Source organism: Platalea leucorodia (genome assembly GCF_965183815.1).
Source record: "Platalea leucorodia genome assembly, chromosome: 5".
NCBI lineage: Eukaryota > Metazoa > Chordata > Aves > Pelecaniformes > Threskiornithidae > Platalea > Platalea leucorodia.
Genome location: NC_138827.1, coordinates 39324565 through 39345772, shown reverse-complemented (window position 1 = coordinate 39345772; position 21208 = coordinate 39324565). Strand labels below are relative to the sequence as shown.

General features: G+C 39.1%; 1 protein-coding gene across 2 annotated transcripts in view; it reads left to right on the top strand.

Annotated features, from left to right (window-relative positions):
* Nucleotides 1-21208, top strand: part of TGFBR3 (transforming growth factor beta receptor 3) — a 130151-nt gene that overhangs the window by 98287 nt on the left and 10656 nt on the right. Inside the window, exons 7-15 of one of the 2 annotated variants that reach the window (XM_082314695.1) lie at nucleotides 1139-1286; nucleotides 6019-6208; nucleotides 7433-7755; nucleotides 8648-8797; nucleotides 10853-10984; nucleotides 11243-11410; nucleotides 14018-14317; nucleotides 15177-15297; nucleotides 19331-19366. In XM_082314695.1, coding sequence (XP_082170821.1) covers nucleotides 1139-1286; nucleotides 6019-6208; nucleotides 7433-7755; nucleotides 8648-8797; nucleotides 10853-10984; nucleotides 11243-11410; nucleotides 14018-14317; nucleotides 15177-15297; nucleotides 19331-19366 — 1568 coding nt within the window. Of the gene's footprint in view, nucleotides 1-1138; nucleotides 1287-6018; nucleotides 6209-7429; nucleotides 7756-8647; nucleotides 8798-10852; nucleotides 10985-11242; nucleotides 11411-14017; nucleotides 14318-15176; nucleotides 15298-19330; nucleotides 19367-21208 lie in introns of both variants that reach the window. The other variant, XM_082314694.1, reaches the window with a different exon arrangement.

Genomic DNA, 21208 nt, shown 5'->3' with positions numbered 1-21208 from the left:
ATTGTAAGCCCCTTGCAGTGTTAATGCAATGACAGCCCTGGCTCCAAGCCCTCTGGGCTTTTGGCTTTGGCTGACAGTACGATAGGAATTTTATGATAGCACTGCAAAATGTTTAAATGTTTTGTTATTGAAAGTAAAAAAAGTAATAAGTTGAATCCCTCACGCTTCGTTCTTAGTTTTATGCATTATCCACAGCTATCTTTACAAAGTTTATATCCACAAAGAAACATACAGAAGCCGACCTGGGCATGTGTAAAACTGCAGGAGGTGAAACGAAGGTCCCAAGATACTCTTTAAGTCCCAGTGCAGAATTTTAGTTGAAACCTGTTACTTGGGGATGAGCACATTCTTATGACATATGGCCCCAGAAGATGATCTGGACGTAAAGGTTTTTCTGTTGAATTAATATTTTGCACGACGAGATGTTATTGATGGGTACAAACCCATTTGTTCTACTTATTTTACTGAGGTCTTGAAAATCTGGATAGTGTTCATCTATTTTCCAGCAAGCAGTAGGCTGGACATCTGTTTCTTTTCTTTACTTTTCTTTTTAAAGTAAGTATATATCCAGAAATATTGGAAAATGAATACAACGGCTTAATTCCTCAACACACGCAAGATCCTAAGCAAAGTAATTTCCACAATTTAACTGCCTAGGCAGAGACACTCCCCAATGTAGTATTTGTGTATTTTTTCTGTATTAACCTGTTTAATTTGTCTTTTTGCCTTTTTCAAGGTATTATTTTGAGCTTTAATACAGTTAAGGCCAGAGGAAACTGAAACAGCTATATTTAGGCACTGTCACAGTGAAATAAGAAAACAATATTTACTTTATAAAGCAAACTACTAGTCATATAACTAACGTGCTCTAAATAATAGCTGAAATGAGTAGCACGCTTCTTGTAAACAAGAGACAAAATTATTATTTGTCTAAAAAGTGTTTATTTCTATTGTTATGCAAAATCATTTAAGCGTATGTGGAATAACAATCTGTTTTGCACATGTTGTGTTGCCTGGGATAATCTCCAGCATTTTAATCAGCTGGCCAGACAGTGGAAACATGATGGATTGGAAGAAGGTTGATAGCTGAAAATTTCTGGCATTCTGGTCTAACTTTCTCTCTATTTTCCACATACAGTGCTTTCCAGGTGGATATAATCGTTGACATTAAACCATCTCAACCAGGCGCCAAGCTTGTCAGAGACGTCGTACTTATCCTCAAGTGTAGAAAGTCTGTCAATTGGGTTATCAAGTCCCATGATGTCCAGGGAAAGCTGGAAGTGATTGTAAGTTAAGGCACCTTTATTTTTTGAGATATCATACTCCAGTTGTATAGAATCCATTTAAATGTGATACAGTGCTAGACCATATTGATTTCTGAATGTTTTCTGTCTTAGCTGCTCTTTTTTTTAATTATTACTGCATTTCAAGGGGTAAAAACAGAAACTATGAATTTTTTTCTCCTTTACTCTTAATATGTGGGCTGTTAAACTGACCAGCGCATCACAGAAGCCAGGTGGTTAGTGCAAGGATTTAGGGTCTGTATCTTTTCAATTTCTGTTGAAATACCCTAAACACTGAGTTGGATGTTCATCTCCCCTTTTGCTGTTACTTTGGTGAGTGGATCTACAGGTTCATCTCAGAAGTTGGAAGGATGCCTGTGAGTGTGGAATGGATAATCCTAGATATGCGCACACACCCACGTCCCTTTAGAAGTGGAAACTTTTTTACTCCTTCCACTTGTGGTTGTAGTAGTCTCTCTGTAGTAGCCCTCTTCCCTGCCAGTACTTCTGTCCCCAGCAAGGGTTTGGTCAAATTGACCTCACCTCTCCTCAGACCACAAATGATAAGTTTTTACAAAATTAAAACCAGGTTCTCTAAAGCTAAACTTCTGAAACTATACTTACGCATAATTGGAGGTTCCAATTCAGAATGATTTTTGGTACAGGCTTTATGGCTCAGCACCATTTCTACTAAGAAAATGTGTTTTCCCTTGCTCCGAAATAAATTAATAAATAGAATTGGACCGATATTGCAGCCTATAAATGTGTGGCCTATTTCTGTCTTAAGTGATCAGTTAGGAGTGCATTGTACAGTTGCTGAATGTTTGCTCAGGACCACCCAGTGGCCTCCTGATTAACAGTTTTGCAGTAACTCAGATACATTTTCAAACTCCAGCTATCCGTATTTTTAAGAAATTCACTTTGCTTAGTAGCTTTCTCCTTTTAAAAATGTGCGCATGGGCAATTCTGACAGGCTCCAAAGGCTGCTTGATCTAAATCTTCTAAGGGACAGATTAGTAGGCAGCATTTCATGCTAGATTTTGGGAGTGAGTGACTTAAAAGGAAATAAATTATGGTGTTGCTCGGAAAATTGAATGGAAAAATTATCTAGGGTGGATGATGAAATTCCCTTTTGATCCCTGACACATCTTTATCTTATGGACAGGAAAGGATGTTGTGGTTATTCTGTAGGTCCTAAATAATCAGCCCTTAAAGAGAAAGGTCAAGGTTAGTTGCCCAGGATTACCACACTTGTAAGCAGAAGGGCAAAAAATAATGCTTGACTTGAATGTTTCATTCTGGGCTTTTCCATAAAACTCACCATTGTATATTTAGGCCTATATGGCTCTACTTTCACAGGATAGAGAATTGTGCATTAGTTCTCTTCATGCTTGGAGACAGCGAAAGTACCATATTTCATATCCATGAAGCTACCTCTTTATGGATGATGAATTTTCAGGGAGAGGAATTCTGGAGGATTTTAAAATGTCTAAAGTGCTGCACTTGAGTATAGAAAAGCAAGGCTGCTATTCTTTTTTAAAGAAGTTCTTCATTAATTATTGAAAGTATAAGTAAAATGTATAAGTGAAAATTCTTTCTGTATTTAGATTAACAAAAAGAGAAAGAAATACTATATATGGAAATGTCAGTATATAAAAGACTTTGTGAGTAACTGTTTGCTATACTTCATTTATATAGATGCTTCATTTTCTGCATTTTCTGCATGTTTGTTCTCCTTTATTTAGAGGGGGTGTGGGAGGGAACTAAACACCCCCATGTCATTAAAAAGCCTGTACATCCAGTATTTAGGATCTGTTCCTATCTCTATTAAGCTGGAGGCCTTTCCAAGCCCAAATTTAGACAATGCATAAAAACATTACTAAACAATTAGGTAATGTTTCACAATGTTCTTTTTATTAGTTGAATCAGTTCCATGCACTTCAATTTTCCTAACTTCTTGCCCTCAGTACAAATCGGAATTGTCTTGAGGGGATTGGCAAACCGAGAGGGAAAGGTTAGTGCTAAGCTGCCTCAAACCCAGGACTGTGAGTTAAGGTCTAAGTTGATAGACAAAAAATGGAGAAGACTTTTTAGGTCATCTAGCTCATCTCCCGGCTTGCTGTGCTTCTTGAAACTCTGAAAGAGGATGGACGCAAAACCAAGTAAAATGGGAATAGTTTAGGTAAAGTAATTGCGCATAACATACGTGCAATGCTTTCCTCCCAGGCTGTGTTTCACTCCCGTTTGCAGTCTGTCAACCCCCATGCAGTGCTTGTGTGTTTGTGTGCTTGTGGACTGTCTGCCGTTCACATTGCTTCCTTTGGATTCAGTGTCCTTTTACAAAGCTGTAGGTTGTACAGTGGACAAAGAAGTGAAAATGCAGAAAGATTTGATAGCTTCTATTAGCTTCTGTTTATCTCAAAGAAAATAAGTGTGTTGAGGGGCAAAGAGTGAGAGAGGTGAAATGTGTAGAACAAACCTGTGAAGGTTTCAAAAGCTTGGAGGGACCGTTCTTTACATGAGAACAACTGCCCACCAGTTTCTGAAATGGTCTCTCTCTATTCCGAGTAGGTTAGTAGGTGACCCTGTTGGTTGCCTGGTTTCATGCACTGGGTGCGAAGGTGGTGGCAGGGCAGGCAAGCGGAGGAAGGTACGTCTATTCCTGCAAGCCATTGTGCTCGCGTTTGTTACACTGAGGCGATGCAGGACTGAACATTTACAGACTCGGTGTGGAGTGGAGAGGTAGAAACAAGTCGTGGAAATGGTCAGGTGCCAGCTAGGACAGTAAAATTCTGAGATAATATTTGTTCAGCTGTCTCCTCGTGACAAAAATGAAAAGGAAAGCAGAGAGGGAGATCCAGCAAAGTTGAGGTAGCATAATAATTCCAACCAGTGAAAGCTGTGTGGTTATATGAAAATGTGCGATAAATTGTGGCCAGATTTGTATCTACTGAAGAATAAAAGATTATTTGATCCAAACCAGGAATAAAGCACTAAAATTAGGATACCTATTGCTTCCTTTTTCTTTCTTATCTTCAGTGGCCTTTGCTACTCATTGATAACTGTGCTGGTAACAGTACCCTCAAACCAGCCACTGCAACTAAAATTCCCTTTAACTTCAGTTGTGCAGCTGTGAGTGTTTAAAGGATGCAGAACTGCATCATGAGGAAGAAATGAGGGAGGGAGCTAAAGGTAAACTCTGACATTCCATCAGGACCCTCTGAGCTTCCTTCAGTTCTTGGTTCAAAGGCTCCGTTTCTGAGGTCAGGTAGGGAAGTGCAACCGAGCTCTGTGGCGCTGGGTAGCAGGTCCATACAACCACTGCCTAAAAGCGATCTGGGCAAAAGAGATCAGTGTGGTCAATCTTTTGATGCTCTAGAGTGAGAGAGAATTAAGATTAGTTCACGTTAAGGGAAACCAATGGGGATTTAAAAAAAAAAAAAAAAAAAAAAGCAGCCTATATGATGGAGAAGGTAATCAGGCCATGGAAATGAGTGTTTGTTGTAGAGCATTCAATGGTATCATCTGCATATAGAAAGTGCAATTCAATCACATTGCAGGAATTGTTGAAAAGTGGGTCGTCGCGCCTTTCCTGCTGTGGGCACATTCAGCTTGTTCTGTAGTGGGTGCAATTGTTACAGTGATAATAGTAATGTTGTGACTGTAAAAATAAATATATACTTATTTAGCTTCGTGTGAACACGTGTTTAAGATGCCAAACACTTAAAAGCAAGTTAAAGTATAATACCAGTGAATATTTTCTAACTGCCCCTCTAACAGCTAGAGATGCTTGTTATGTTCCTTTGACTTGCCCATTTGGACAAGAAAATTTGAAATGTTGCAAAACGTTTACAGTAAAGCAAAAGCTAACTGACTGTGTGACTCATCTGTATTCCATGGCCAACTTTGACGAGCCGTTATTAGTAATTATTTAATAATAAAACTAAGAGGTTGGCAAGTGTGTTTATGAGTTTGCTATATCTATGTATTTGTGTAAAACTTATATTGTTAATTAAATTTTAAATTTTATTTCCATGCAGAAAGTATATGTTGTCTTTTAAGTAGTTTGACCTTGCATAAACGTACATGCTCTCACTTACCGCTCTATTAAGCATCTAATTCAGTCCTGTTTAACATTCTCAACATTTTGCAGGAGGCACACAACATTTCTACTATGACGCTCATTCAGAGAGGCACAGTCTGTCCTTGGTGCCAGCTGACTTTAAAGCATTAGCTGGTATCAGCTCTACTTCAAGAGCATGCTATGTTTTGCCTTTTTCAGTAATGCTCATTTGAACAAAGGTTTTCCCATATGTAGCTTAAGTAACGCTCTAATCAAAGAAATGAAGGGGACGTTTGAAAAAACAGTTGTCATCTTGAGTTCACCTCACCTTAGAAGTCATTTCAACTCACTTTTGAAGAAAATACAGCATTATACAAATGGCTATAAATATGTCTTTGTCTCATTTAGGGATTAACAGTTTCTGACTACGTTGATTTATTGTACTCCAGGCAGAGGCTGGGAGAAGGAGGCGGGGGGAGGGGGGGGGGGTGCCGCCATGTACACAGCAGTTTTGTGCCTAAGATGGCAGTTTGGTTTATTTCCCAGGTGTTCTCAGTTTGCTGTTATTTAATAGAGTAAAATAGAGTAAAAAACATGTTCAATCAGTGTCACTATTCCATTTTAAGTATCCTTAAATCGTAAATCATGAACCAAGTTTTTCTTTGTTTGCAGACATCGAATAGTATTGGTTTTGGAAAGGAAACAGAACGATCCATGACTATGAGTAAATCAGTAATACCTGATATTCCTTCATCGCATGAGAGTTTGATCAAGTGGGCTTATGACCATAACTATAGTCCAGTTACTTCCTACACAAAAGCCCCTGTTGCTAACAGATTTCATCTGCAACTTGAAGATACAGGTAAGCTTGCAGATGGACTTTTAGCATATAGAAGAGATATATCTTGTATTTCCAGGAATATGATGATTTGAAAGGTGCTTTCTCAGTTTTGAAGCTTTGTTGTTGGGGGTTGCCCTACTTTCACTGCTCATCATCAAGAATGCTGGTAATATCTATGAATGCTGGTTTAAAAAAAAATCTGTAGCTTTTTGATTAGAAAAGTCCAGGCAAATTCCTGTGTTATTTCCTGGTATGTTGGTGGAATTAAATGATTATAGTTTATCCAGCTCACAAGCTGTTCTCCTGACCATGCTCAGTGTACACTGGAATGGACTTCAGCAACTGGATATCTTGTTAGTTAATAAATCCAGCTTTGATTTTTTTATTTCTTCCCCAAAAGTATGAGCATAGTGTTTCCTTGAGAGAATTAAATGAACATTTAAATTGTTTAGAGACAAAACTGGCCTACCAGAAAAGTCTGAGTGAGCGGAATAAATAGAACGGTTAAAAAAATTTAGTTATTTGGCCAAAGTCATTGCTGATGTAAAGATATCTGGGTCCATTGAAGCTGGTGCGGTTGCATCTGCTTTTTTGCTAATTCTAAACTTCAACCACTAAAAATGTTGTTTAGCTGTTTTGATAAATCTTATGTTCACATGAATTTTATCAGTTGCACTCTTATGGGTTACAGATAATGACCTGCTTGGGCCAGATGTTGAGATTTCTGTCCTGAGCAGTCGTGTGTGTAAGCCAGGAGATAGTTAGTGTTCTCATTTACTCAGCAGAAAGTTAACTCTCGTTTAACTTCACTCTGGTTATGTAAGTAGTTCCACAACGGTGGAGTGACTGAACTTGTGATGGGGCAGGTTATGGAAGAATTTCACCCAATGATTTGCACTTACGCTATTTCAGTGTATTTGCTGAGTGCGATGTTTCTTTTACCTCTGTGGTTGCCTTTTGAATATAATAGGCCCACTCCTCAAAGCTTATTTTCAACTCTTAGTGAGGCAGATTTCTAGCAGAGACTAAATATACCAAGATTAGATGCCTCTAACAACTAAACCCTTGGTGAAGGAATTGTGGCTAGTTACCTGAAAAGTACAAAGATGCTGCTTTGGATGTCCTTCAAGAACTTCCTTACTGAATAATATTTTTTTGTATGAAAATTATTAGTTCTGATTACTTTTAGGAGAAATATTGAATAACCTGATGTTCTCATTTTTTCCTTCTTTTTTGTTTTAGAAGAGATGAATGATGAAGAAGACCATTCCCTTCCTCCAGAGCTGACAGAGTTGCTGGGTGCTAACCCACTGCCTGCTCCAAAGAATCCTGCATTAAGTGATGGCCTGACTTTTCCTTTTCACATTAACAGAGGAAGACATGACACAGTGGGAGATGGAATCTTCCCATCCAGGGGTTCAATGGATACATTAATAAATCATGACTTTGAGCATTCCCTCTCAAAACATAAAGAACCGGAAGAGGTTCAGGGCAGTGCTGATGTAGCCCTGTCAATAAAGTGTGATGACAAAGTCATGACAGTAGCTGTAGAAAAAGACTCTCTGCAGGTTGGTATGATCTCTTATTCTCAAATTTGGGCAGGCTTTTTTGGACAGACCAATTTATTTCATAGAATTATAGAATCATTTAGATTGGAAAAGACCTTTAAGATCATCGAGTCCAATTGTTAACACTGCCAAGTCCACCACTAAACCATGTCCCTAAGCGCCACATCTACGCATCTTTTAAATACCTCCAGGGATGGGCACTCAGCCACTTCTCTGGGCAGCCTGTTCCAATGCTTAATAACCCTTTCGGTGAAGAGATTTTTTCCTATTTGTATTTTAATTGAAAAAATAAATATTCTAAGATCTACAGCCATCACCACCCAACCCCCCCAAAATAGTTTGATGAGGAAACCATACTGTAGATATTCTTTGCCATAACTCAGGGTCATGTTTCCTCTTCCCACCAATCTGGTACTTTGTAGAGGGATTTCTGATTAAAGCTTTGCAGGGTTGGTTTGGTCAAAAAAATTACTGTAGTCAACCATCAGTCTCAGTTTTTAATCTCCAAAGTACAAAGAAGCTGCTTTGGATAGCTCTGTGAGACCTGAATAGATCTGTCTTTACCATCTACCAGCTGACAGGTTGCTTGTGTCCATCTGCATTGTGGAAAAGAGCCTGCTACAGACAGCATTTTTAGCTCATTTCAGACCAAACAGAGTCAGCATTATTAATCAGCAGATTAATAATGAACCTGTTGTTTTCTTTGTTCCATGTTACATTTATTCCCTGTCTGTCATGTATAACAGCGTTTTGAGAGTGACCTTCCCTGGATGTCTGTACAATGAACTTCACTTCCTCCTATCAGTAGTCATGAACAGTACTCTGAGCTGCACTTTAAGCCAGAGCCTAACACAATTGTGCTTCAGCCACTTACAAAGCGCCTTTGTTTCAGGCTAGCGGCTACACAAGGACAGAACTCTCGCTGCTGGATCACTCTTGCAAAGCCAGGATGAATGGTACCCATTTCATTTTGGAGTCTTTGCTGAACAAATGCGGGACTCGGACAGCATATATCTTGAACAAGATTGTTTATTTTAACTCTGTGAGTATTTTACAAAGAGGAGCCACCTTCTGCGCTGCACATCATAGTGATACAAGGAAGCCATTGTAGTTAGCTTTAGTCTTAGCAAAAAGGAGGCATCCTGATCTTTTCCTGTCTAGCTCAAACCTACTTGCAGCTACAGTCCCTGTGTTCAAGGAGGTATGAAGGCTGCACATTCAGTGTGCTCCTGTGGTCAGATAGTATCCCAAAGGAAAAAGGAGGAGTTGGAGTTAAATACTTTTACAAAACTGCATGGCTGCACTTTGGGGAACCATCTGTACTGGTCTCAGAGAAGTTGCACCAGCTTTCCCTGTGCAGCTTTGATGTACCTATACATAGGCACTGCTACGTAGCTGTAAGGAGGAATAGGAAAGAAGGTTTTTTTAAGTGAAATTTTTTTCTTCCAAAATTGTGTGTGAAAAAGGCTTTCAAAATGTGAGGAAAAGACATTAACTGTGCATGCTTCTCTCTTATAATTTGGATTCATATTTGCTATCAGTTGATATACGTGATGAAGGGACTCTGAGTACTTTTATATGAGTGATGACGCTAAGGAGCCCACTTAGGTTCTAAGTGACTGCTTCCAGACTGGCTCAGCTTATGAACTTGAGTACAGTGCAGCTAATCTGGGTTGGAAAGTAATGACACGTTTCTCTTGCTAAGCTTTCCAGTACATAGAAGTAACCTTGGCAAATGATGGGGAAGCCTGTGGTCCAACCCAAACACAGCTAAGGCAATCTGATTTGACCTTGCCTGGTTAAAACCGTTCTATACTGGCAAGTCTGTAGCACCTAACTTTAGTAACAGTCCCAAACCAAGACTGGATAGAAACATCTCCAAACTACAGAACAGCACACGTCTGGAGTTAAATACTGTCATTGTCCCTATATTCTATTATGGCCCAAACTAAAATGGATATTTACCTCCTCTCTTTTCTCTATCATGTCTTTTAATAGTCCTGGCTGCTCACTTAAACGCCGAATCATGTGTGGTATCTTTCAGAATTTGGGAGCATTTCTCCTAAAAAATAAACACCGTGCAGTGGTGTCTCAAAGAGTGTATATGTCACTTCTTAGCACTTGCTCTATGTCTAAGAAAACAAAGATGAAGTCCTGGAAGGGAGGGGACTAGCTGAGGAGCTGCAGGGCATACAGAAACAGAGTGCAGAACGTTGGAAAACAAAAACAGGAATTTTCAGGTGAAGAAATCATAGAATCATAGAATGCTTTGGAATGGAAGGGACCTTTAAAGGTCATCTAGTCCATCCCACCTGCAATTGGCAGGGACATCTCCAACTAGATCAGGTTGCTCAGAGCTGCATCCAGCCTGTCCTTGAATGTTTCCAAGGATGGGGCACCTACCACCTCTCTGGGCAACCCGTTCCAGTGTTTCACTACCCTCATTGTAAAAAATTTCTTCCTTATATCCAGTCTGAATCTACCCTCTTTTAGTTTAAAACCATTACCCCTTGTCTTATCGCTACTGGCCCTGCTAAAAATGGAGAAGTGTGCAAAGGAGGGGGAAAAAAAAAAGTGGGGAAATTCAGTAGAAATTCAGAGAAAAACAAAGAAGGGAAGAATGAAGAAAAGGACACCATGGTTTTGGGTGTATAGCCCTGAAAAAAATATGCAAACGACAGAAGAGAAAATCCTTTAATGACCCTAACACTTTCAGTGCTTTTCCATGAGTGCATTAAGGAAAACTATAAGTTGGAAAAAATCACTTTAGAAAGCAATTTCTTTTTTCAGTATTGGTAAATAGAAATACCAGAAACAGAATGGAAATGCTGGGGTGCTCATTCAGCCACCAGCACCCAGACTAGTGTCTTTGCTGGCTCTGGATTCTGGAAACAGACTAAGAGGCGTTCTCTAAATATAACTTACATATCTTACATGTTCAGCACAAGGCTGTTTAAGACGTGCTTTCACCATGTGCTTAGCTGGTGCACTTCTTTTGGCCTTTGCATTGTTCTGAAGAGAGAAGAAAACAATAAACACGAAGAGAGAGTGCTCAGTTATCACCTAATTTTATGCGTTTGCAATACCTTCTGTGCAGATTGTCATTCAGCTGTCATCACCAGCTGAAAGCAGCGGCTTTGATGATGATGACATGGAATCAGGTGATAATGGATTTCCAGGGGATGCTGACGAGGGAGATGTTGCTTTCCCAAGCTGGCCTGCAATAGCGGTATGTTGCTCTCGGGTTTGCACCTGACAGTAGAGAAATGCCTACTGTAATAGGCACTGCACATAAATTACATTAATTGTATAGCAATTAATTTGTCTTTTAACACATTTCTTCTCACTTGTGTTTCTTGTGACCCTGTTGAAGATTTGCACTGAGTAGGCGGAACGTGGGTGGGCCTGTATTGTACACTCCAAATTTGTCCATATCCAGCTACCACTCCCGACTCAGGATGTATTTGTATTGTTTTTTTCATTTCAGTTTAATTGCACGCTGCAGCAGCCAGAGGATGATAGAGGCATGTTCTGGCCTCCTGAACCACACATCACCAATGTGACCTTCAACATGGAGCTGTACAAAACAGATCTTTTCCTTGCTCCCTCCCAAGGACTCTTCTCTGTTGCTGAGAATGGGCCAATATATGTAGAGGTAACAAACTGAAAAAGGCTTTTAAACTAACAGAAACATTTTGCAAGGCCATGCATCTGAGCCAAATCTGTTCTTGTCAGTTGAAAGGTCTCATTGTGCAGTTGCTTTAGGCAGGCAGGTAGGTACTTTGGTGCCTGCAGAGAACAGAAACTGGGTGGTAATAAGCAGGACAATGTTTTGGGTCAAAACCAAAGGATTCCTGCAAAATGGATGAATTTAACTACAAGGTAAATTGGTCATTCTTGCCAAATCTGCTTTTCTGTGCAGAACTTAAAGGTGCTCTCTGAGCTCTTGCTCTGAACTGGCATTCCCTGGTGAACACTTCAGGGTTCATTTTATTGGGTAACAGGGCTGAACCTCATCTGAAAGACGCAAAAAATGGTTACAAGTGTCTGTCTTCAGTATGCCAGTGTTCTCAGGTTACAAAGTTAATACAGATTCTGATCTCTCTCTGATCCACTTATGAACACCAGTTACAATTCTTTTGAATGTGTCACATGAGAGATCTAACGGCTTTAAATAAATAAGAAGAGCAAAGTCAACAGCCAGGTACCCTCAGCTTCAGGTGCATTTTAGACCTGGTAATATTTCCATATGTTGCTAAGTTGCTTATGAAATCTGCGGAATTTCAAACCAATACAGTCAGTATTTCTAAAGATAGTCATGTGAACAGAACTTTTCATTTTTCACATAACGGTAGGCATTAATGAATACAACATTGGCAATGAAGTAATATCACCAGTATATATATGAGTAAATCAAGGAGTGGTGAGCTATGAGCTTATAAGACCAGGAAAATGAGTGTATTGACGGAAGCAGTGCTGTGCCATGTTTCTCTTGGCCAAGTTAGCTCTTCTTGGCGAACCCGTGTTGCACGTGGTAGGCATAGTGACCCATTTGACATTGGTGCAGTTTTCTTCATTGTTTCAGCCTGTCGTGTCTCGTCCTCATTCTCTACCCAGTGAAAAGTACTTAAGACAGTTGAAGCAAAAAGAAAATATGTTACACTCAGTTAAGAATATGTTTATAAAAGACACATTATTTTTTTCATTTGGATAAAACTGGCTGCTTCCTTCAGTGATCTGGGATGAATCCCCCTGGCTCTGAGCTCTCTGGATTTGTCTGGTTCTGGAGCTGTTTATTCAGACAGATGTTCTGATTTCTTCATCACCTATCCTGGCAGAAGCCTTTTTTTTCTGTTTCTCCTTCTTGCACAGTGGAAAATCTGTATCAGTTTTGAACTTCTGTGACTCCAGTTTTAGCTGACACAGATTTTTTTTTTTTTCATTTTTGTTTCTGTTTTGCTTTTGTTATTAACAAATACATTTTGGCGTTTTAGTCAATAAATTGCTTAGGTCATAATCTATAAGAACTATATCTCCCTTTTCCTTCTCTGCTAAAAATATTGGGTTTTTTTATTTGAATCTTTTGGCATTTTTTTCTTTGTTCTCTACTGTCATTTTGTTATCATATTTTGGTCTCACCTTCCTCCTGTAGTTCTCTTCTTTCCTTGAGATATCCGTGGCTTGACTTTCATTCATCAGTCTTTATTTCTGTTCTTTTTAGAAGATGGTCTTTCTTGCTTAGATGCTTCAGCACATCCCCTTATCTCTAATTTGATTGCTGCTCACATAAGGGAGAGGAAAAAATGAGAAATGCCTTTATTCACTGTGCAACTCATAGCATCCAAAAATTTCGCTATAGACCACAGGAAAATTTGGCAGGCTCTTCCTTAAGTATACATGCAGCACATATGGATTAAGTACACATTTAAGGCACATTTCTTCTTAGAAGAAAATTATGTCTTGTGGAACTGTTTTCATCAGGCAGTGCTAATGGTTAGGCACAACACTTCTATTGTTTATTAAGACCAACGTGCTTCATTTGTTACAAATTCCATTTAAATTTTTTTCCTAATTATTCTGTGGCATTTGTTATCTGCATTCCAGTCCAGCTGAACAACATCAGTGCCCTGGAAGTTTGCAGTCTTAATTATTTTTCATAAAAGAATATGAATTTCGGACTCACAATAAACTAAATGGGTCATTTCACAAGAAATTACGGCTTTTTAGGAGGCTCCCTTGCCCCCCCAGTGCAGGAATACCACCCACACGTCAGACCATGACCTCCTCTCTGCCTCTGCATTCCTCTCCTGGCTGGGGGTGGGTTCTCTCTTGTGTCTATTGCCTTTTTTTTTTTTTTTCCCCCTTCATTAAAGTTTCAAACAGATATAAAGACATGGAATTTGTAATTGACTTCCATACAGCTCTGTTATATTCTGTGTGTCTAAGGGAAGCAGCGCCATCTCAGGTGTCATCGCAGTCATTAACTACGTGTCTGATCTGGACTATTTTATTCATCTGCTTTCTGAAAGATAAGGGATGGCTGTATTTATGCACGGTTATGCTATTAAACAGCTGCTGGTTTTGAAACCGCAGATTTTCTGTCTCTCAGTTTGACAGTCTTACCCTTAACATTTAGCCTTCAAAATAGTTCAGATTGGAAGTGGCACTGGAAAACTGCTTAAAAAATTGTTGAAAATGTTAATGAAATGTGAACTAAAAATGTCATTTCTGAGATCTTACCGTCTCTTTCTTTTTAATGCAGGTGTCTGTGACTAAAGCTGACAGATCCTTGGGCTTTGCCATTCAAACATGCTTTGTTTCCCCGTTTTCAAATCCAGATAGAATGTCTGACTACACCATTATAGAAAACATTTGTCCTAAAGATGAATCTGTTAAATTCTACAGCATTGAGAAGGTGAACTTTCCAATACCACATGCACAGAAGGACAAAAAAAGATTTAGCTTTGTCTTTAAACCAATGTTCAACATCTCACTGCTCTTTCTCCACTGTGAGTTGACTTTGTGTACAAATAAAGACAAAAATACTCAAGGACTGCCAAAGGTGAGTAATTTATTAAAGTCTAAACTTCTGATTTAGGTGAAAATAAGATTAATTTTTTTTTTTTTTTTAATTAGCTGAACTGTGAACTGAATAAATGGTTTTGTATGGAATTGACGTAATGAACTTGATATCTCTAGGCTCAAGATTTTAATAGATAAGAGTTGTGATACTATGCATTTTGACTGCATAATTTACAGTTTCTGTTTAAATTTCATTAGGTGGTTACACAGGATAAATAGAAATTGCTTTTTAGTACGCAAGTGGTTCAGATTTATCTCTGTTATCCGTATCACATCCATATCCAAAGCACCAACAATGTTAGCTTTAATTTCCAAGGACATGCATAACATCAGATAATGTCACAATGTGATTGTTTCAAAAGAGAATTGCCAGTTTTTGCTTTATAACTAATGGAAATGGCTGTAAATTAGTTGTTAAATAAAGTGTTCTAAGGATTTGGAATTTATTTTTACTTTGAGGTTTATGCACAGCCCCCTTAAAATGTATTTTTTTAAAGACGATTTGTCATCGTTGATCAACACATGTATTGGTGGTTACAGTTTTGGCTACCAGATTTTTAAAAAAACACTTATACTAAAAATAATTACTATCATTTAAGTTCAATAGTAACACTCTCATAAAGGTTAGAGGATCTTTAATGAAGGCAAAGCCTGCGTCCTGAAGCACAGCTAAGAATTACCTTTGCCAGTATATTACACGGGGGTTGTTTGGAGGTTCTCCTCTTTTTTTGGTAAATACTATAGGATAAAACTGATAATGAGGCAACTGTGCAGCTGGAACAGCTGTCCTGGCGGACAGGTGACTCTCTGACCTCACATACTGTTTTTTCCACCCACAGTGCATTCCTCCTGATGAAGCCTGTACCTCTCTCAATGTGGATATGATCTTGGCTATGATGCACAACAAGAAAACCTTCACCAAGCCCCTTGTTGTAATAACACATGAAGGAAAACCAGAAGGTATGAAAATGAGCTTGAACTGTTTAATAAAGCTATATATATTATATCGTGTAACATAAAGCCACTTGAGGGAGTACTCCAAGTATGTGGCATTGTATAATCTTGTGGTGATACTGCGTTTGTAAGACGTTATTTGTTTAGACATTTCCCTGGCAGCAATCATCGTGGCAGTTCATTGCTATTTTTTAACCATCTTTATTGATCTCTGGACATGTGGTTTTGCCAGGCATTGAGACAGGAATACCGTGCTACACAACAATATGTGTTTCATTAAGTATGAATATAGCAGTCGCACTTCCAGCAACTTCTTGCCGCCCAGAGATCAAAGGCAGTGCTTTGCTCCCTGCTGTATCATTTCTTTATTGTGCTTATAAATATATATTTAGGAACAACAACAAAGGAATTACAAAGTATTGAGGATGCTAAAGCCTGATAAGTTTGTAAAGCAAAGCGGTGGCCACCAGAGAGAGAGACTCATTAGACTGTTAAAGTATTAAGAGCAAAAGATGAGACACACAAAGGTATTTTAGCTCCATTTTGGTGGGGCTTGTTTGATTATGTAATCTCGATGGAAAAAAACATGTGTGGCTCGGAACTAGTTGAAGGAGTTGGAAAGGGTGAAGAGCATTATGAGATAATGCCAAACGGCAGGTAAGAATATACTCTAGCTTAAGAATATGCCCTGTGAGTGATGGGAAATAACAACTGTTTTCACCGTTTCATTTCATTTGGAAGTTTTTCTTAGTGAATCCCTCTGACAACAGCATCAGTCATGTTTTGATGCATTCATCGAAGAAAATATATGTGCGTTATCTTTTCTTTTTGTACTAGCATGGCAGTTTAATCAGAAGCTTCAGTGGCTTCACCTGCACATCAAAATCTTCCAGTTGTGTCCAAAGGCTGTTTGACTTTTGTAATGCTTTTTGGGGAGTGTGAAAGGATCGGGATCAGAAGTCGTTTAACCTCCGTTGCACAGTGCGTGCTTTTTTGTCTTCAAACAATTTAAAGTACCACACAGCATTGCTAGGGGACATAAGCAACAACTGTTTCTGTTTAACTCTGCAAGCCAGCTCATGTTTAGTTTTTTTTACAAATTTGTTAATACAGATCAAATCCACTATGAACTAAAGGCAAGTATTTGGTCTGTCAATGTGGCACAATTAAAACTGTGCTTTGGGCCCGATTCTGCACTTTTTCTTTTTGCAAAGCTCTCATTTTTTTTTCAGTGGTTATTCTATTGGGAATGAGTAAATCCTGCAACTGAAGTTCAGTTTTCAATAAACAGACTCGTACTCTGAGCTCTCTTGCCCTTCCGATGTGTGGAGCATTGTGCGCGGCTCCCGTCTCGGGCTCCGCTCAGAATGTTGTCTTTGTCAGAGGCACAAGGTCTTAGTGTGCAAAGAAGAGCTAAATTTATAAAGATTAGTTACAAGACAACAGCGTGATAGAGTATTTTGTTGCATTGTGGGTGATTTAGTCTAATTGTGGGATGTTTGGTGGAAATCTCCCCAGCATATCACAGCTTTCAGACATAATACAAAGTGGCACATTAACAACGTAGCTTTGTTGGTATGCAGTTGTTCTGCAGTGAATCAAGCAACCCCTTTTTAAAAGCCAAATGCCCTTGTTGGCCAATATGTGAACCTAAGATTGGGAGAAGAAATTATATTGCATCACTGAACAGGAGAATTTACCACTCAGAGGTGGTGTTCTTCATTTTCTTTCATGTGAACAGGCCAGCTTTCATTGCTGTAAACCATATTATGTGAGTTACTGCCATTGGATCTACTCTCCAAGCCAAATGTAGAAGTCATGCAATTGACATTTCAAAATTCAGAACAAACTGGTCATTGCAAAGGTGTCATCTTTTTTTTTCTTCAGACATAAGCTTATGACTGTCACTGACCGTAATAGAAATCACAACTGTCTATCTAAATGAGAATAGGTCTTCTTCCCCCCCCAAATTTTGTTAGTTATTTACAAGGTCTCTTGCTTACATTATCGCAGTAGATCCCAATGGAAGTGTCTAAAACCTCACTTCATGTCATGTTCTTTTCCTTTGTGTTCCAGCATTTTACACACACAGTCCCCCCCGCTTCAACGAAAGGCATATGGGTAGCCATTTAAATGCTAGGAAACCCGTGTTCTGTTGAAATAATCTACCAATGTCATTGTTCAGATTTTTGCTAAGTGTGGAAACTTAAGATTATTATTTCTACAGCACAAGGAGACGGGTCATAGAAAGGAGGTCAAGCAAGCAGCTAACAAGTGCCTTTATCCTACAAAAGTATAGAAAATCATGATCATTTTAAAGGCTGGCTGCTGCTGTTTTTAAATCAGATGCTTTTCCTGGACCTCAAGGATTCCCACTGCTTCTGTGTTGCTCTGAGCAACCCACATTAAAATACATCTAAGACCTGGATCACTGGGGAGAATTGATAATGGGCTACACTGCCTTTCATTAATTAGCAGACTTTATATTCTCTGTAGAGAAGCCAATGGCTTCATTCTCCCCTCAGCTCAGAAGGCATTTTCTTGGCACTTAGGACATGCTAGCGGAGTGTTTGGACAATCTGATAGTGCCCTTACCCATGTTTGTACTGTTCAATGCTCCTTGGTTTCAGTCCAGCCCTCCTCACAAATCTTACATTCAGTTATGCTTTTGGTGTAACGTGCGCTTGATGACTTTCCAACTTATTTGTGCATGCACACACACACTCCCTCTATGTTCTCACCTGTTTCCTACTACTGTTCCACCTGTTTCCTGCCATCCTGCCAAGAGTGATCTGGAAGAGATACTCGTGTTAGAACAAGTGGCAGTAACGCAGTTTAAGAATAAAATGCTTTTCTGGATAGTGTAGGCACATCTGTCTCAGAGCCTAATGATCTTATAGGATATGGCTGGCAGTTTAGTGCTGCTATTAGGGTTTCAGAAGTTAGAAGCATAGTCTTGGTTTAAGAATACTTTAAATAAATAAATATATTTATTTTCAGTATTTTTGAGCCACTATGTTTATATAGCAATTAAAGTTTTTCTTTTTTTAGTTGCTAAAGATACAAAAACAAGTATTGGGACACTGTCTTATCAAATCCTCCTACAGCTGTGGCACTGAACACGCTCAGATATGCCAGAATTTAAATGAGATCCCTAGGTTACTGGGCAATCCAGATGCAAACTGCAGCTAACCAAACAGGTCCTCAGGTCTGAAGCTAGAATCTCTGGCTCTTCTGCTTGAGGTGGCTTTCTTGGAGAAAGATAAGAGAAGCCAGTTAAGCAAAAGAAGGGAAAATTCATTTTTTAACATATGTTTACTTCTCTCTTTCTGTTACATGCTGATAATGATGATGATATTTGATATTCTTGCCAAGAATAATAGCTTTGATCTAACAGCAATGATCTTTTGTTACCTATCTATAATTAAAAAACAAAACAAAAAAACCCAAAACTTCCAAGACAGAATACCAAGTAGGACTCAGGAAAATGTGTGAATCAACACAGATTCATGCAATTTGGACAAAGCAGTCTGTATCATGCCCATAATACTGACTTTTCTTCAGAAGTGATAGCCAGTGTTTGATTTTAAGGAGTTTTTTTGTGATTTAACATGCTGGTATCTCATGTTTGTGATTAGTGAGTAGTCAGATGAATGTAATCACCTTAAAACAGCCTTTGCAATCTGTGCTTTTTAAGAGATCCACATAGGGATAATCAGAGTTACTGCGGGTCAGACCTGATGACATCTGGGTGGGAAAGGTTGCAGTGTACTAGCCAGCAAAATATATGATGCGTGAACTATACTGTAGATATGTTCCCCCGAGGAATGATCAATATACGAATAGAATTTTTCTGAGCTGAGCAAGATTATTGAATTCGGGCTGGTTTCCCTGAAGTTCGCAGTTTGTAAAAATTACGATTAATATCTTTCTGTCAGATCAGATCCTGAAGGTTGCTTGCGTAGTTTGTAGGCTGTATGTGGAACTCTGTCTGATTAATGTTTTTTGTGGTTTTTTTTGGTTTTTTTTTTTAAATTAGATCCTTCCCTTCCAAAGCCAAATGTGAGACAGCCACGTAAGTAACTCTTAAACAATCTCCTTTAAGCTTTAAACTTTTGTCTAGAAAGTATTAGATCAATGAAGAAAATGATCTTTAAGCTTTCTGTGTGTGTGTGTGTGTGTGTGTGTGTGTGTGTTAAATTCTGGGACGGAACAGAATTCTGACTGTATTGCTGACTGAGAGATTCCCATCACTGTTTGGAGAGAAGGGCTGTGACCTTTTGTGTATGTGAAAATCAAATTTGGGAAAACACCATTGAGAGTCTCAGCCTTAGCAACTTCATTTGCTGATGTGCGTGTGTTATTTCCCCCTTCTCTGCTGAGGCCACTGCTTCCCAATACCAGGGTTTCAGCAGCAATACCATCTTACACAGCTCCTGTGTCCTTCTCCAAGCCTCATGCCTATCCTGCTCTGCAGCTGGCCACATCCCCAGTTCCTCTGGTACCAGCACTTACAGGTCATGCTATAGATGAGTTCGCTGACTTGATACGGATTCATTTCTTTGTTTTTTTCTGTTGTCTTGGCCTAGTGAATTAACCAGGGTCAATTACTGACCCAGGAAGGGAAGAGAAGGAGAGAAGCAGCACTAGAAGAAAGTAATAAACAGGAAGGTGAAGATGATTTGTAGCCAAACCCAAGAATGCATGGAGAAAAGTGAAGATTAGAAGAGGAAGTGCAAAGAAGGTTTTTTCCTCTGCTCCTGTCCCTATGTCTTTGGGACTAAATTTGCTCAAAATAGCAAGAGGAATGAGAAATTATGCTTCTGCCACTTCAGCCTCCATGTGACTTTCTCCTCTCCACTAAGTTTTCTCCTAAGAGGAGAGGACACTGGCTGGTGCCTTGTGGAAAAAACAGTTGAGTTTAGGAGAGTCTTTTCTGTTTCCATTTAAAATGACCAGATGTGGCAAAAGGGATCAGAAATAGTCTCATAGAAGAAATGGGACAAAAACCTCCTAAGCCACTATCTGTCAGGTGTTGTATATGCAAACTTGGTCGCAGGCACCCAGAAATGGGTCCTGAAGGTCCTTGCCAACAGGAACTGCTGGAGAAGACATTTGTCAAAAAGCGAAAAGGGTAATGGCCCTGAGGATCTCGGGAGCGGTTGGGCTGGGGGATGTCCACAGGGACAGCTGCTGGATGCAGGAACGTGTAAAGTGAGGGTGTTGGTTGTGTTTTGAGAACTGAAATTCCACTGAAGGATACTACTGAGAAGATCCAGTCAGCTCATTTCCTGGCCAGCTTAGTCAGTAAAATGTTATTCGCTGGCCTAAGCCATTTTGTGCACTGGGAGACATTAAAAATACTGAAAGTAAAAATCAATTTTGTAAGAAGACATTTCCCCCAACGATTGCTAGAAGAGCGATTATTATTTTTTGAAGTATTTCTAATCACCAAAAAGAAAAACACAAAAGCCGAAAGTTTCTCTGTCTGCATGGTTAACATTGGGGGGCAATACATCCAGGAACCAGATGCTGTTACCCTTGAAACGGTACTGCGAAAGGGCCTCTCCCCTAGAAAGTGATTTGCATGTGTGTGTGTGTGTGTGTGTGTGTGTTTCTATTTTTGTGCTCTGGAATTAATTTCAGTTATTGAAAGCATTGCCAAATGTGAAAAACAATTGTTTCTATTTGTGTTTTCGCTGACTTTTTGCTGGCATCTCTTCTCTCTTAACAGCAGTTCCGTTCTCCACCTAGATTTCAGACTGAACTTGCAGGAGATGTAGGGGAAAGTTTGCTTGAATGTTAGGGTATTTAAATGAAAAGCATCTTTTGCCAAAAATCTCAGCCTTTTTAAAACACACTTTTAAGATAAATGGATGTTTAATTGAAAGCAAGTTATTAACAGCCAACTCAAAAT